A 15735-nucleotide genomic window follows, 5' to 3' on the forward strand; every position below is an offset into this window, starting at 1 on the left:
GAGAGAATGGTGTAGGAATGAGTTTGGGAAGCTAAAGGACTGTAGCAGACCTTTGCTGTTTATAGACAGCCAGTATTTGAACATCTCCTCCTACAATAGAGGCCAAAAAGGGGAAGATATTCCCTCTTTCTGCTGCATGTTAGAGACTGACGCTCAGGCATTCAGGTGTTTCTGTCTTGGACTCGAAGCTTGAGAGAGTGATGTGAAAACACAATAATGTTTGAGGTTAATGGTGGAAGTGGTGGCTGTCAAACTGAGAATCCAAGTGCTATTACAGCATATGCCCACAAACTTTTGAAATCACTGCAAGAAGGCTCCATAATGACAAATATGGAAGAGTATTACTTTTGGTGTTTCCTCATGCTGCAGAATAATTTCACATCAATGATACACTTGCAGAGGTCTTTCTGCTCCCTAATACTTTGAGACTTCACTGGGTTAAGAAGATAGATGGATAACTCTTTTTGCCTTTGCTAGGAAATAAAATAGGGCACATATATATATATTCTCCCTATTTATATTCTCTGTCTCCATCCTCTTCCTATTTGCCCCAGCTTTCTTTCCTCCCTCTTCCCCACCTTCCACCTCCACATCTAGGGACTCTCTGACTTAAGGCCATTCAATTGCACAACGATTTTGACACTGACCTAATCCACAGGCACCCTGCTCCACAACTGCGAGGATAATTGCTGCTGCGCTTGCTCAGCCTCCTTTGAACGTTCAAGTTGCCAACACTAGTCCTACTACAGAACACCCATCTGACCCTATACAAGGAGCAACAACAGGAATAGTTACTAAGCCTCTAGCCCAGGATATCATGGAAAGTAACCCATACAGAGATTAAAGTATCAACAAAATCTTCCTATTTTAATTTAATTATTTAGGGGATTCAATAACTAAAACAATTGCTTTATAGCAGGTTTTCATGTAATCAGATTGAATTTGCAGGGAAATCGTTGCAAACTCTCTGAAATTTTGATTTTAAAGGTGCCTGCTTCTAGAAGCAGGAATAAAACAAAGCCTGGGCTGTCTTATTCTTGAGATGGGCTTGGTGAAACAAAATGTCTGGAAATGACATAATTTCTAGTTGTCCTATTTTAGCAGTGAAAATCTACAAAACAGCAGAAACCATGCAAGCAATTCTATGACTTCTAATTAGCCTTGGTGATAAATTTTTGTGCTGATAAATAACAAAACAGAGAAGTAATTCTATACAATGGCTGAGCTGTCCACAGTTTCTTGGCTCTCATATATTAAAATTAAAAAGAAAAAATAGAATTGTACTATAACTGGGAAGAGCACATGAGGTTCACATTTGAGGTTAATGTGAGTCACATATGTGCTAAATGCACAGGTTTTATACATATATACACTCTGAGCAAACATCCTAAAACGTGTTCAATAGGTATGTACTTTGTACCTCGACTTCAAAGAAAGGTCTCCATTTGGAACACTTTTAGGGATAAGACACAAGAGAAAAAAACTTAAGCCTAGATAGATACTGCACATAAACTAAACTGTCAATATTCCAAAGATCTATTTTTCAGCATTTGCTTCCTAAGTCAAGATACTGTTTAGACACAACAAGGTGATTATTTGGGCATGCTAATTAAATAACACAGGGTAAAAAACCTTTTGGCAAAATCATTTTGATCTAAAATTATTATCTTGAATAAATATTCGGTATACATATAGAAGCAACATTAAGGAAATAATGATGAACTCTGGAAGATAAAATGATAGCTTTCATTATACTTGAGGGAGTTATGTGATACCTTTTATTATTTTATTTTAGCAGACTCTAATTTGGGAGTCTGCTACTTATTAGTGAATAAGGCCATCTGTGGTCTTATGCAAGAATGTTTTAAAATAGTAGTTAACTACTACATATTACTGTAATATAGACAGTACCATCTAACAGGTCTACTAACCCTAAATGAATCATGAGAAGTGGACAGAGAGAAATATGCAAACTGCTGAGACTGGATACTAGTGGGTTAGGAACAGTGTTTCTATTGCTCTTCTACAGGCTGCATGAGATGAGCAAAGAGAGACATGGTGGGCAAGGGAGACAATGCAACAATTTTATTACTGATTTCATCTATTTTTTTCATCCTAACTCCAACTAGAAAAATGCTTTTTAAAAACTGGAAAAGCACAAGAAAAAATCATTATATATAAATCTACGGAAGGGAGGAGTAATGTCTACATTTAGAAGCAGTAGAAGGCATCATAAAGAACCTATTAACAATTGTATCATACAAAGTGCAAAAACTTCTATTTGTAAAAAGCTACCAGGATAAAGACATCCAATGAACTAGCAAAATTAATAAAGCAGATGAAAAGATTAATTTGCATATATATATAGTAATACATATATATGGGAAAAAGTGATATCATATAAAGTTTTAGGTGTGTGTGTGTTTTTAAAAAAATTTTGGTAAGGCTCTCACACAAATCTATAAGAAAAATATTGCAACAGAATGAAGCCTAAAGGAAATGAAAGGACAAAAAAAAGAAAAAAAGAAGACAATAAACAAATATATAAAAAAAAGTGTTCAACCACACAAAAATCAAGGCATACATTAAAACAACAATAAGGAACATTTTCTCTATAACATATCAATAAATAACAACAAAGGAGGATGCTGTAAAATTGTTACTCTCATATACTGCTGGTACTTCATACACAATGGTGATAACATCAACTGGTACAGCCCTTTTGGAAAGTAATTAGCAGTGAATATGAAAAGCTATAAAAATGTCCACATTATTTGACTCATTAATTTTAAGTTTGGAACTCTGTACTGAGGAAATAATTCTAAATAAAGAAAAAGTCATAATAATAAAGATACATGATTATTTAACTGCAGGAGAAAAATACAATGGAATAGCCACATAACAGAATTATGCAGACATAAAAACTTATAATTGCTTAAATTTTAATGATGGTCATTGCTTAAAGGATAAGAACAGATTTTTCATTTTTACATACTTACTGTTTTCTAAATTTCGAAAATGGTCATGTCATTATATATTTTGTAAAGAGTTACTTTTGAAACTTGCTTATAAGTTCCATGAGGGCAGTGAATCCTCAAATATTATGAAAACTTAACATGAATATTAAAATATACACAGGTGATAATGTTAAAGGGAAAAAATATGGGAATAAATATGGATATAAAAAATAAACATTTAGTGGGAAATTACTGGAAGAAAATTCTCAAAATATTAATAGGGTTAAGATGGCAATATTATACATTTCCTCTTTCCTCTGTTTTTTCCCCCACATTTCTATAAGGTTATACTAAACTTTTAGTACAGATTAAAACTAAACATGATTAAATATGCACTTTTCATTATACTACAATACAAACTAATTTGACACGTGTGAGGAGTGGAAATACAATATACTGCTTACCTCCCTCTCATCCATATTCAACCACTGCTTTGGATCTTCTTCAGTAGCCAGAAATGCTATCAATTCCAAAGCAGTCAGGCGAGTCTGACGTCTTGATGAGACGAATATCAACACAGGTTTGGCTGGAGAGTGGCTTCTAATTGCTGTTGAAAAGTTGTGGAAAATAAAATGGTAAGCCACTGACACTAGAACCTGAATTTCATTAGGATATCAAATGGGTACATGAAAGCTAACACTGTAAATGATTTAAGTGACTTCTTACTCTGGTCATGAAACTTAGCATTATTCCAAGTACTACACAGATCTGACAGCGTACTGGAGAAACGACAGGACAGGACAGGTTGCTGGTCCTACCTAAAGGGGCATATTGCCACGGACAGGGGAGATTCAACTATGTTGACTCCCAGTTCTGTTCTGAGCTGCCAAGGAAGGAGACACTTAAAAGCTGAGACTCTCCATTAATAGCTATATACGGAGGCTAATCGTAGGTGGAGTGTTCTATTTCTGAGTTGTGTTTCTGGTTGCCTAACCAGTGATATCACAGGGTTAATTGCTCCTGGGATCTGGAGAGAGAGTCAAGTCCTGCAGGGTGATGAAAACTAAGAAAAGTCACAAAAAATTCCTTTTATTTTTGCCCTGTTACCAGCAGATGGAAAAATTAAGAGTCTGTAGCAATAAACTAGTCAGAGAAGTCAGAAGAATGTTTTCCCTTTGTTTTTCTAAAAATATATGTGTAAGGTTTCAAGTGGGAAGATAAAAAAAATGTAGAAGAGAGAGGAAGGGAGTACCATGCCTGAACCTACATCTGAGTGATGGCACATGGGCAGTAGACACACAGAAGATAAGACGGGCAGTTTGAAAGCTGGGTAATAAGACTGAAAAAAAAATTATTTAAGGAGACACATAAATCATTTGACCTAACTAGAATTAAGGTTTCTTTGCTATACATAGGTTCCAAAATGTTGATAAGATGGCAGAAGGAGAATTATATTATTTGTACAAACGTCCCTTAAAACAGTCAGAGATATTTAAAATTTATATATAAAAAGTTCAATCTCCTTGTAATTTCTTGTTTAAAATGTGAGCTGCAGAATTTCTTTTTATGGGCTAAGAAACAAGGTTTAGAATGGAAATGTTTACATGACATTAACTATATTTACACCCTAGGAGTGAGAAATAAAGCTATCATAAAATCATATTTCTAAACTCAAAGAAATATAGTGATCCACTCCAGGTACAGTAAACAGTTTATAAGGATAACCGCCATACTAATACCATATCTAGAGAAGTCTAAGTATTTCAGTTATTTACTATTGATTTACATAAAACAAAATGCTTCATTCCAATCATTGGCATGCAATCTGCCATTCCTTAAACAGATATAAGCAATCTCAACAATACATACTATGAAAAATAAGCTCATTTATCTTATTTCTCACTTACTGTTTATCAGAATACTATAGAATGTAAATGGCAATGCTTTGATAAATCATATTAGAGATACACTGTTCAAAATACACGTATTAGTACAATATTGGCATCATTTGTACACATAATCATGAATGAATCTGTCTCTTTTTTTAAACTTCAACATTTAATGGATTTTTGCTGCTGCAAGAACAGGTGTGCCTGAACAGCTCACGGCAGATTTATTGTTCATTAGTGATTTTGTACAATGCTTCTGTGGAGGTATAAATAATCTGAACTGCCAAGACTGGTCTCCAGTTCACAATCAATACTTTGATTCTGTCATAAGGCTAATTACAGCAGCTAAAAAGTCACCTCACAACTGTCACCTCACAATCAACAGCAGCTCACATTAGAGAATTTATTTTGAAGGTTATTTTTAATTGATATAATAAATATTCCTTATGCAGCCTAAACAAAACATGTTCCAATAAAATAGGAGTGTTATTCTTAAATCTTTCCTGCTTGTCTAACTTGTTAGGGCAAAACAAAACACAAAAACAGAATCATTGTAAGAAACTACTGAAATTCGTAAGTTTTACTGTTTCTGGCAAAAATTAAGATTGTGTGACTTTTCTTTTACTTGCAGCTTCTACTTATCATTTGTTCAAGCTACTAACTACCATAAGAAAACACCTTAGGAATGAATTGATTACTTTTTAAAATCACATACATTTATTCTACTACAAAGATATTATCATTTATGAAATCTCATTTTCAATAGTTAATACAACACATATTTATATTCCTTAACAATTAAGGTAAATAGTTTTAGATATATGTAGAAGTTGGAGCAGTATCACCCTTTCAAAGAAACCCAAATTATTTAGAATGTATTCAAAGGCTACCATAAAAAATGGTTGCTATTTCATTCCAAAAATCTAAAACTTACCCTGAAATGTAGGCTTATTCATACTAGCCATACGAGGACAGTAATGTTGACCTGGGAAGCCTTGAATGTGAACTTCCAGTGGAACTGGGCGTACTGATGGTCGGAAGTTGAACAAGCCCATCTAGAGTAAAAATGAGAGAGAAATCATTTTCAGTTTTATACTTAAGTTTATAATGTTATAGTGCCTCCTTAATGTGGACACCTAAGCCATCAGTATTAAAACGCCTGATTTATTGATCTTCTACATACCTGATGAATATTGAGCCAGTCAGCAAGGTCTCTGGCATTAGCTAATGCAGTAGATAGTCCAACTATTCTAACAGGCTTTTCTGTGTGTGATGAGATGAAATTTGTTCGAGATACAATGACTTCTAGAACAGGGCCTCTTTCCTCCCCTAGGAAATAGGAATAATGCATGTTAATCATTTAACAAGCCCTGATGCTGCGTGTTGCAGGTAGGAGAGTTGAAGTTTGTAAACTTGCTTCAGACACAGTGGTACCCACCAAGCAGATGGATCTCATCTATGATGAGAATAGTGACTTGCTTTACATAGTTCCTATTCTGCCAGCTTCTGCTGACTCCATCCCACTTTTCTGGTGTGGTGACGATAAGGTCAGCCTTGGCAATGGATTTCATATCTGGAGTCACATCTCCTGTAAGTTCAATAACTCTGGAGAGGAATAAAAATGATCTCTTTAACTTTTCAGGTAAGACATGACCTTGTAAAGGCAAAAACATATCTTTCAAAATAAAGTTTTATAATGCTTAAAACTGTTTTATCTCCCTTTGACTTCTGAAATTTTCTGAGTTGAGTCCAAAATATATGCTTAAGAATTCTAAGATAATTTCTTAGATAAATTAAGAAATTAATAAATAAAAAGTAGGACATATAAATTCAAATCACTGACAATCTGTTTCATGCAGATATGCAAATGTGTCAAACTTTGATGATGTTTACATAATCTCTGCTTTATATGATTTTATAGAGTTGAACTCACATCTCCTTCTGTTTATGCTGGAATAAACACCTTTCTAATGAGGAAAAGTGTTAACTTATTAAGACAAAAAGAGGCACTTATTAAGAATATGATTATGTGTAAGCTTCATTTCTTTTCTTACTTTAAAATTTTCTATAGATATTATAGGCAAATTCAAATATATTAGGACATAAGAAAGCTGGGACAAATATGTGCCGCCTCATTCTGAGCAGATAATGATAAAGAAGGAAATCTGGAGGCTAACTCAAAATTTTAGGTAATCATTAAATAATTTTTACATTTGTTTCACCACTCAAAAAGCAAAAAAAGGTCAAGATTAGTTTCCTCCAAGTATAGTGTTCCCAAAGCTTTTCTTTATTTTTATTCATTTTTTATTGTAACATTTTATTACTTTGAATATGTAATATATTTCATGTATTATGGTTCATGTAATATGCAATCATGTAATATGGTTCAAACACTATGTAGTGAATAGTCTCTGTAACATGTCTATTTTCCAGTCACTCAGTTCTCATTCTGAAGCAACCACATATTTATATTCATCACCATTTTTTAAAGACAAAAGATAGAATACTTTATTTAAAACATTATTTTACAGTAACTCTGGGGACCATTTCTTCAGCACATAAAGAGCTCATTCTGTTATGGAGTGATGCGGTATTTTTGCACTGTGCGAATGTACCATAATTAATTTAGCAATACTCCATTGGACACTCAGGTCACCTGCAATTTTGCTATTAAACACAACGCTACAATGAATACATTGTACAATATTTAAATATTTTTTAAAAGTCATGTTCTTCAAAGAATTTCTGTTTATTGGTAAATGATTTACATGCAAATTACCTTCTAAGTGGTTTCTAGAAGTTACTCTGAATGATATGAAAGAAAAATAGATATAACCTATTTTCCTTCTGTTTTAGAATTTCAAAATTTTGAGAAAATTATCTTGCCAATTAAAAGTATTCATATTAAGTAATTTAAGGGATTTCATTTTTCAATCTTAAAACAATGGGAATATTGACAACATTTAAAGGTAATACAATACCTTTAAATAAATGACTGAAAATTATAAAGGCATTGAATAGTTTTATGCAAATCTTTTATTTTGTTAGTCCTTTTAGATTATTCAAAGCGTATCTTCTGAAAAAAGTATGAACTTACTTTTTACCAAGTTTTTCTTCTATTCTAACTTTCCAATCATCCATTCTTTCACGTACCAGGGCTTTCAGGGGCGCAATATATACCGCCTAGAAGCGGGGGAGGGGAAAAAGACTCTCAGGAAAACACTGACAGCATTTTCAAACAAAGGCAAACTCCATAAAATTTATCAAATATGAGAGTGTGGTTTTAAAATGTATCTTTTAATACTGAAAGACTTAAAATTTTAACTTAATGTGAAAACGTCATTAACTTACTCAAACTACATTTATCCAAAGGAAGACAGAATTATAACACATCACAAAAATATTGACAACAAATTTTAAAAAGCACCAGAAGTATTTTTTTTTAGGTACATTATAATGAAATTATCTTTGGGCATAATGTGAAAAAATTTAAAAATGATGAGACAATACACATATAGAGAAAATTAGAGTTCTGATGTAAACAAAAGTTTTTCCTGGTATTATGATGAAGAGTTATCTAAGTTGTAACTCTTTGAAGAAAAAAGTTACTAATTTTGAAATTCTGAAGAGAAATAATCCAGTTGTTTAAATTTTAATGCAGATTTTTGGAAGATGCCAATTGTAAATTTTAGGTGTTCTATCTTTTTTTTTTTTAAACAACTCGTCTTTAATAATCCAAACTTACATATAGATTATTCACTGAAAAAAATTCTTTTCTTTATAAAATGTTCCAAATCTAGAGTGGACCTCTACTGTTGCATTCACATGTCTCCTACTGGATCAATAACCACATAACAGACGGAGAAGCAGGAAAACTTAAAGCTCAGCAGGGCAAAGTCACTAGTTAGAAATCACTGAAAAAGGAAGTTAAAGCATTTCTGAAATCATAAATGATGAGGAATTTAGCACATAATTCCAATCACAACATATGAATTAGCTTTCTTGAAAAATGTTTCTAACCTGAGTACTTGCCATTTCAAGAATGCTTAAAATCAATACTTATTTGCTTCCCAGGTTACTTTATATTAACTAATGATATCATAGACATTTGAAGAAATATGGAATAAAAACTGCCTCTGTATTTTCTGTGTATAATCAAACTGTATTTGTTAAAGTATTAGCTTTTTCTTCATAGTCTAAGGATTTGATTATGAATCATTATGTATCTTATAAGTATGGCTATGAATTAGGTATCTTACAATGAAACTGCCTATGAATTGTAGCTATCTTACAATGAGGAAAGGACATATGAGCACCAATATGTGCATTAGAAATCTAACTAGAGGACTCCGAAGGTTAAGGTAAATTACCTTGTGGCCAGTTATTCCAATATTCATCTGGCCCCTCCTGGAAAATTCACTAAGAGAGTGAGTGACAAATCTATTTATTGAGCTCTGCCAGTATATTTAGAACTGGCTGGTTTAGAGATTATGAACTGTCTTTCCTAACTGAATGTAAGCGTGTGATTCTTTGAAACAAACCTTTGAAGTAGGGTACTTGTTGAAGACTCTGAAAATAGCTAATTCAGCTGCAACAGTCTTTCCCGATCCAGTGGGTGCTCCAAGTAGGACATTACAGTCTGTGTGATACAGCGTATGAAATATTTGTGTCTGCACAGGGTTAAAGTGGCTGAAGTTGTACAGTGCTTCATATGCTTCACATCCCAAAGCTGTGACTGGTAAAGGCTGAAGATCCAGTAATTCTGAAAAGATGCAACAGGTACTGCCATACAATAACTGGAAAATATGTGCAACACTAAAAGCGGTCTCTTAGGAACAGACTATAACAATCCTTAATTCTTTAGAGGGAAAAAAGCTTATCAAAAATTTTTATATACTAGTTACAGATCTTTTTTAGCTCTGTTAACACATTTATAATATGGACATACTAAACGCTTTTCTGGGGGGTGTTCCCCATAAGCCAACTATAATGCTTTATCTTTCTCTTCCAATCAGGAAAGTAATTTGAATGACAAGTGGTATGAAAATATGCATGTTATAGAAGAAAACTAAATCTATTCCAATTTGTAAAAAAAGGAAAACCATTTGCAAACTTCAGTACTAGAATAGTTACTAATAACAAATGACTTTTGATCTGTTAGACAATTGACCAAACCAGAGTGGTGCAGTGAGCTGTTGCTCTAGCCGATGTAAACTAAACCGGACTTACAATAGTTCCAGGAAGAAACTTAGGTGGGAGTTTTAAATCCACTAGGTAACCAAGACCTACGCTGAGAAAACCCTGAAAGAAACTAGATTTAGTTGTATCTCATTAGGTCGACTAGAGGTCTAGGGGATTAGAAAGTCAAAATGATTTAGAGAAATAAAGTTATATTAATATACCTTTGAATTTGACAGACCTTGTATTTTCCCATAATGCAGAAAGGTATCAGTTAGAAAACCAGAAGGCAGCTTTACTCATAGGATTATTTCATAGAAGATGACTCTACTCATTTGAAGTTTGAGTGAAAAGGAGGAACAATCAGTAAGGGGACACAGTGTTCCGTATCCTGAGTTAGATCTTCGTAGTAAAGTTTCAAAATGGAAAGTATAGAGAATTCTCTTCTCAATGTACTTAAAGTATTATCCTTGCCCCACTGCTCCACTCTATTACATAGGTAACTGAGCGCTAACCGCATGTTTTTGGATTATAATCTCCTAAATTTTCTGTAGCACTGAAAATCAAGAAGGGAGGAAGTCTTAACTTGCAATGCTAATCAAAGCATAGACACATTCTTTTTTTTTTTTTTTGAGAAAGATTAGCCCTGAGCTAACTGCTGCCAATCCTCCTCTTTTTTGCTGAGGAAGACTGGCCCTGAGCTAACATCTATGCCCATCTTCCTTTACTTTTTTTTTTATATGTGGGATGCCTACCACAGCATGGCATGCCAAGCGGTGTCATGTCTGCACCTGGGATCTGAACCGGTGAACCCCGGGCCACCAAAGCGGAACATGTGAACTTAACCACTGCACCACTGGGCCAGCCCCAGCATAAACATACTCTTAATAAAGACCAAAAAACCCATTTTGTTATTTTTTGACAACGCTTTGCTTCTGTGAAAGATGAAGATTTTCCTTGGTTGATTTAGGCTCAACAGGATGCCTACGTACATAGATACTTTGAGCCAAATAGGATCAGGAATCATTGAGGTTACATCAGGCATTTTTAATATCAATTGAAACGTCATGGTGGTGCATTTATTGCTTTTTAAAAGGTAGTCAGAGGGGGTTGGCCCAGTGGCACAGCGGTTAAGTTTGGCATGTTCTGCTTCGGTGGCCCAGGGTTTGCCAGTTCGGATCCTGGGTGTGGACCTATGCACCACTTGTCAAGCCACGCTGTGGCAGGCGTCCCACATATAAAGTAGAGGAAGATGGACATGGATGTTAGCTCAGAGCCAGTCTTCCTCAACAAAAAAGAGGAGGATTAGTGGCAGATGTAAGTTCAGGGCTAATCTTCCTCAAAAAACACTGAAAACAAAAAAAATAAAAGGTAGTCAGAAATCAACTAATTATATAAATAGGGTGATAGGTGCATAGCCACTGAGCAGAGAAGTGATTACATGAGCATTAACATAAAATGTTAATACATATTAAAATCAAGTACTGCAGTCAAAGAGGACTAGTAGTGATGTTGGTAGCATATATTTTAAATTAAAGCACAAAACATTTTTATGTATTTTATTTAGAGATCCTTGATATCACATATAAGAATATTTGAAGAAAGACAACCAGAAAGGTTCTCGTCAATAAATAGATAAGTAAATACTGCAATCTCACTATTTTTCTATGTTGACAAACTTTTTAGTTCTGCTCTCTCAAGATATCAGAGTGGTATCAAGGGTCGTCTAAAGTATCTCTCTTTAAGATAATGAACAAGGTACACATTTGACAAAAATGGCAAAGATTAAAGTCACATTAATGCCTTCTTTCATTTCCCAAAGGATGGTCAAATAACGTGCTCACTAAAAGTAGTAAGAAGTAACATTTTTATTTTGAAAAAGACAAAGAGTTTGCCTTTGGAAGAATTATATGGAAAAGAAAAATGGACTTTCATTTCTCTATAAAGTAAATTAAGGACCTCTTGAAATCAATACTTATCCATTATGAATTCTCCATGAGAAGAAATAAACTTAACACACTAATTAATTAATAGATTAGTATCAGGATATTTTTGATTTTATAGGGCACTTAAAGGTATCATTATAAACATTTATCCACGAAATTCTGCTTCTTTAACAAGTCAAAATAGAAAGGTACTCTGCTCATATTATGAAAATTTAAAATGGATTCTTGTCAGTTACAATGATGAAAAACACTCTTTTATGATATTGCAGATTACCATACCCCATTTTATAATGTTACTGTGGAGAACTAGAACTAATATAAAGGTACATACTGTTCATAGGACACAAATTGACTCAAGGTATACATGAATCCATCCTGGAGTGATATTATAACAGGACTCTTTAGTATCAGCACTTTTTTTTTTTTTTGAGGAAGATTTGCCCTGAGCTAACTACTGCCAATCCTCCTCTTTTTGCTGAGGAAGACTGGCCCTGAGCTAACATCCGTGCCCATCTTCCTCTGCTTTATATGTGGGATGCCTACCACAGCATGGCTTTTGCCAAGCAGTGCCATGTCTGCAAGCGGGATCAGAACTGGCAAACCCCGGGCTGCCCTGAGAAGTGGAACGTGTGCAATTAACTGCTGTGCCACAGGGCCGGCCCCAGTATCAGCACTTTTTTGGTGTGGAAGCACACCAAATGGAGGAAAAAATCCTACAATTCACTTTATTAATTTAACATACTAGAAATACGCTTAAGTAAATGGTAATAAACACAAAGAAAAAAGGATATCTCCAAAGTTTTACAGAGAGTACAGATTAAATGATAAACGATACTTGCAATGAAAAAGGAAGGCGATATGGAGAAATTATAATGGTTACATGTAAAAATAGAGATGAAGGCAAAGGAACACAGAAATAGTCTCATGCTTGTTAGAACTATTAGAATTGAACTAGGCTTAGTAAATGTTTTTAGAATTCAAATTAACAAAAATTAAGGCCCATCATTAAGTTCTACAAAACAAATACATACAAAGATTTGATTTTGAAGTCTCTTTTCAAACTATATTGACAAATAAGTTGGATTTTGATTCAGATTCAGACAATTTTAAAGCAGACACTTTCAACATTAACTAAAACAACAATTTGGAAAATCGATGATTCAAATTGCTATTGGATATGTTACCTGTATGGGGAGGATGTCTCTCTGGCAGAATCAGGTGTTGAAAATTGATAATACACACAGCCTCAGCTCCCAGCCATCTATCAGACACTGCTCGGATGTAGTATTGGGAAGGCAAAGGCTCAAAGATAGGGATTGTGAATACCAGTAGCTGAGCTTCTTTACTAAGGACCTAAGGGGAGACAAAGTCTAAAATGAAGATGGATGTTCTAGCATTATAAAAGTCTTATTAAGCTATTGTTAAGACAATAGTATCTATAGCAAGATACACTAAAGATAAAGAAAGCATGTTAGATTTCTAAATAGCTGAGATATTCAGGTACTTCAGAAACTTGTGGGGAGTCTCCTTCTGAGGATACGTGATATAACCAAGGGTAAAATTTACATTCAATTTATATTATTTACATGTGCATATCATCATGTATTAACAGATTACCAACTCGATTCATCAGAATTCCCCAAACTTCATTCATTCGATTACTTAATTATTTCATGATTTTTACTAAATTATTTACTTATTATTTTTCTTTAATTCTATCACTACCTTAAGTGGAATAACAGAATCACTTGGTATACATAGAAGGTAATCATAAAGACATGCAATAAAAAAAAACATTGCTATGAAATTCTACTGCTGCCCACCCAAAGCTCTCAGCCTGAAGCTTGCTTTCTCTGTGATAAAAAGAGAAATTAGGACTGAAGCAAAGTTCGACATGCTAGCTTCAAATTGAGTCTTTCCCTTGGAATTTATAGAGAATTAAAAAAAAAATGCTCCTTCCACAATATGATTCAATACCCTTTAGTACTGTTTATGTAACACCTAAAGTTATTATTATTTAATTTTATTTTTAATATTATTTAATATAATATAAACCCATTTACATTACTCATATAATTAATATAAACCTATTTAATACATTCCATTCCTCTGGAAGCCATGCCTTAAACCATGATAAAGATTACAATCCAATTTCTCAAACTAAGGTCACACTGAATATATCAATACTCTAACATTTAATTACTGTTTCCTTGTAAAGCCAAAAAGAAACAAAAAATAAAGCTTTAATGTCACTATGAAATTAGAGAAATAAAAACAGAAATTGTTATTTAGTTTATATTTTCTTTTTATGATAGTAACATAATAAGGATATAGCCACACACACATATTTACCTGTTTTTTAAGAACTATAAAATACTCTGAATGATAAATATGATCATTTGTAGGATCTTCTACCCAAATCCACCAGGGTTCTCCTACAGTCCCATGGACCTAGAAGACAAATAGTATCCTAATACTATATATATTATAACTCAAGAAAGGGATACTGTTGTTTGTATACCCAGCACTCATTCCTTTCTCTCTTTGTAAAAAGCTTTATTGATATACAATTTACATAAAGTTTACATTTAAAGTAAAGAGTTCAATGATTTCAACATATTTATAAAGTTGTGCAACATCTCCACAATCTAATTTTAGAACATTTTCATCACTGCAAATAGAAGTCTTGCACCAATTAGCAGTCAATTCCTATGTTCCCCATCTTCCCAACCTCCAATCCTTGACAATCACAATCTACTTCCTTTTTCTATAGATTTGCCTGTTCTGGACATTTCACATAAACAGAATCACTTAAATATGAGATCTTTTGTGACTGACTTCTTTCACTTCACATGTTGTAGCATGCATCACTACTTCACTCCTTTTATAGACAAATAATATTCCATTGGATAGATATACCACATTTTGTGTATTCATTTCTCTCTCACTCTTTTTATTTTTTTTTGCTGAGGAAGATTTGCCCTGAGCTAACATCTGTGCCAATCTTCCTCTAGTTTTTAATATGTGGGCCACAAGCACAGCATGGCTGCTAACAAAGTGGTGTAAGTCTGGGCCCAGGAACCAAACCTGGGCCGCCGAAGCAGAGTGTGCTGAAATACTAGGCCATTGGGGCTGACCCTCTCTCTCTCTTTTCTTTCTCTAACAAAGCTCAGTCTTGTTTAGTATTCATCTCTCTTTCATGTGACTCAGGAGGTGACCCCATCTCCAAGAATAATTTTGATTAGCATAAGCCAATTAGCCTACAGCATCCCCCTGAAAATAGTTTGTGGTGAGGGACAGGCACATGCCCAATTAAACTGAAGGAAAGGTCTTATAGTCCATGCCCTGGGTTGGTAAAGTGGGGGTATTTCCCTCTCTCTTTAAACATGAACAAGGAAGCAAGAAAACATTTGGGAAGTGGCCAACAGCATCAGCCAAGCAAAAGGATGGAAAGATCTTGGGTGCTGAATGATATCATTAAACAGTCTTGATCAACTTTAGGGCCGTTCTACCTGTCGACATTTTATTGTGGAAGATAATATATTTTCTTGCTTAAGTTAGTTTGAGACAAGTCATGTTTTCTGTTCTTGCAGCCAAGAGCATTCTAACTGATAGAGTTAACTATAAAAACAATTAAGTACTCTATCTTATTAATAAATTAAACCAAATTGTGGGAGACTATGGATATTGACAGAAGAAAATAATGTGAAGAAAATATGAAACTTTAATGCATTTGAAAAATTCTCTTAAATATGAAACTTGAAA

The 15735-nt window shown here is 33.9% G+C and overlaps 1 protein-coding gene across 1 annotated transcript in view; it reads right to left on the reverse strand.

The window, feature by feature from the left end:
* ASCC3 (activating signal cointegrator 1 complex subunit 3) overlaps nt 1–15735 on the reverse strand; it is a 322615-nt gene that overhangs the window by 93454 nt on the left and 213426 nt on the right. The window contains exons 23-30 of the mRNA XM_014841095.3: nt 14323–14421; nt 13155–13323; nt 9388–9608; nt 7944–8029; nt 6285–6451; nt 6030–6175; nt 5781–5901; nt 3422–3564 (exon numbers count right to left, since the gene is read on the reverse strand). Of these exons, the coding sequence (XP_014696581.3) occupies nt 3422–3564; nt 5781–5901; nt 6030–6175; nt 6285–6451; nt 7944–8029; nt 9388–9608; nt 13155–13323; nt 14323–14421 (1152 nt within the window). The remainder of the gene's footprint in view (nt 1–3421; nt 3565–5780; nt 5902–6029; nt 6176–6284; nt 6452–7943; nt 8030–9387; nt 9609–13154; nt 13324–14322; nt 14422–15735) is intronic.

This window comes from Equus asinus, chromosome 24 (assembly GCF_041296235.1).
Source record: "Equus asinus isolate D_3611 breed Donkey chromosome 24, EquAss-T2T_v2, whole genome shotgun sequence".
NCBI lineage: Eukaryota > Metazoa > Chordata > Mammalia > Perissodactyla > Equidae > Equus > Equus asinus.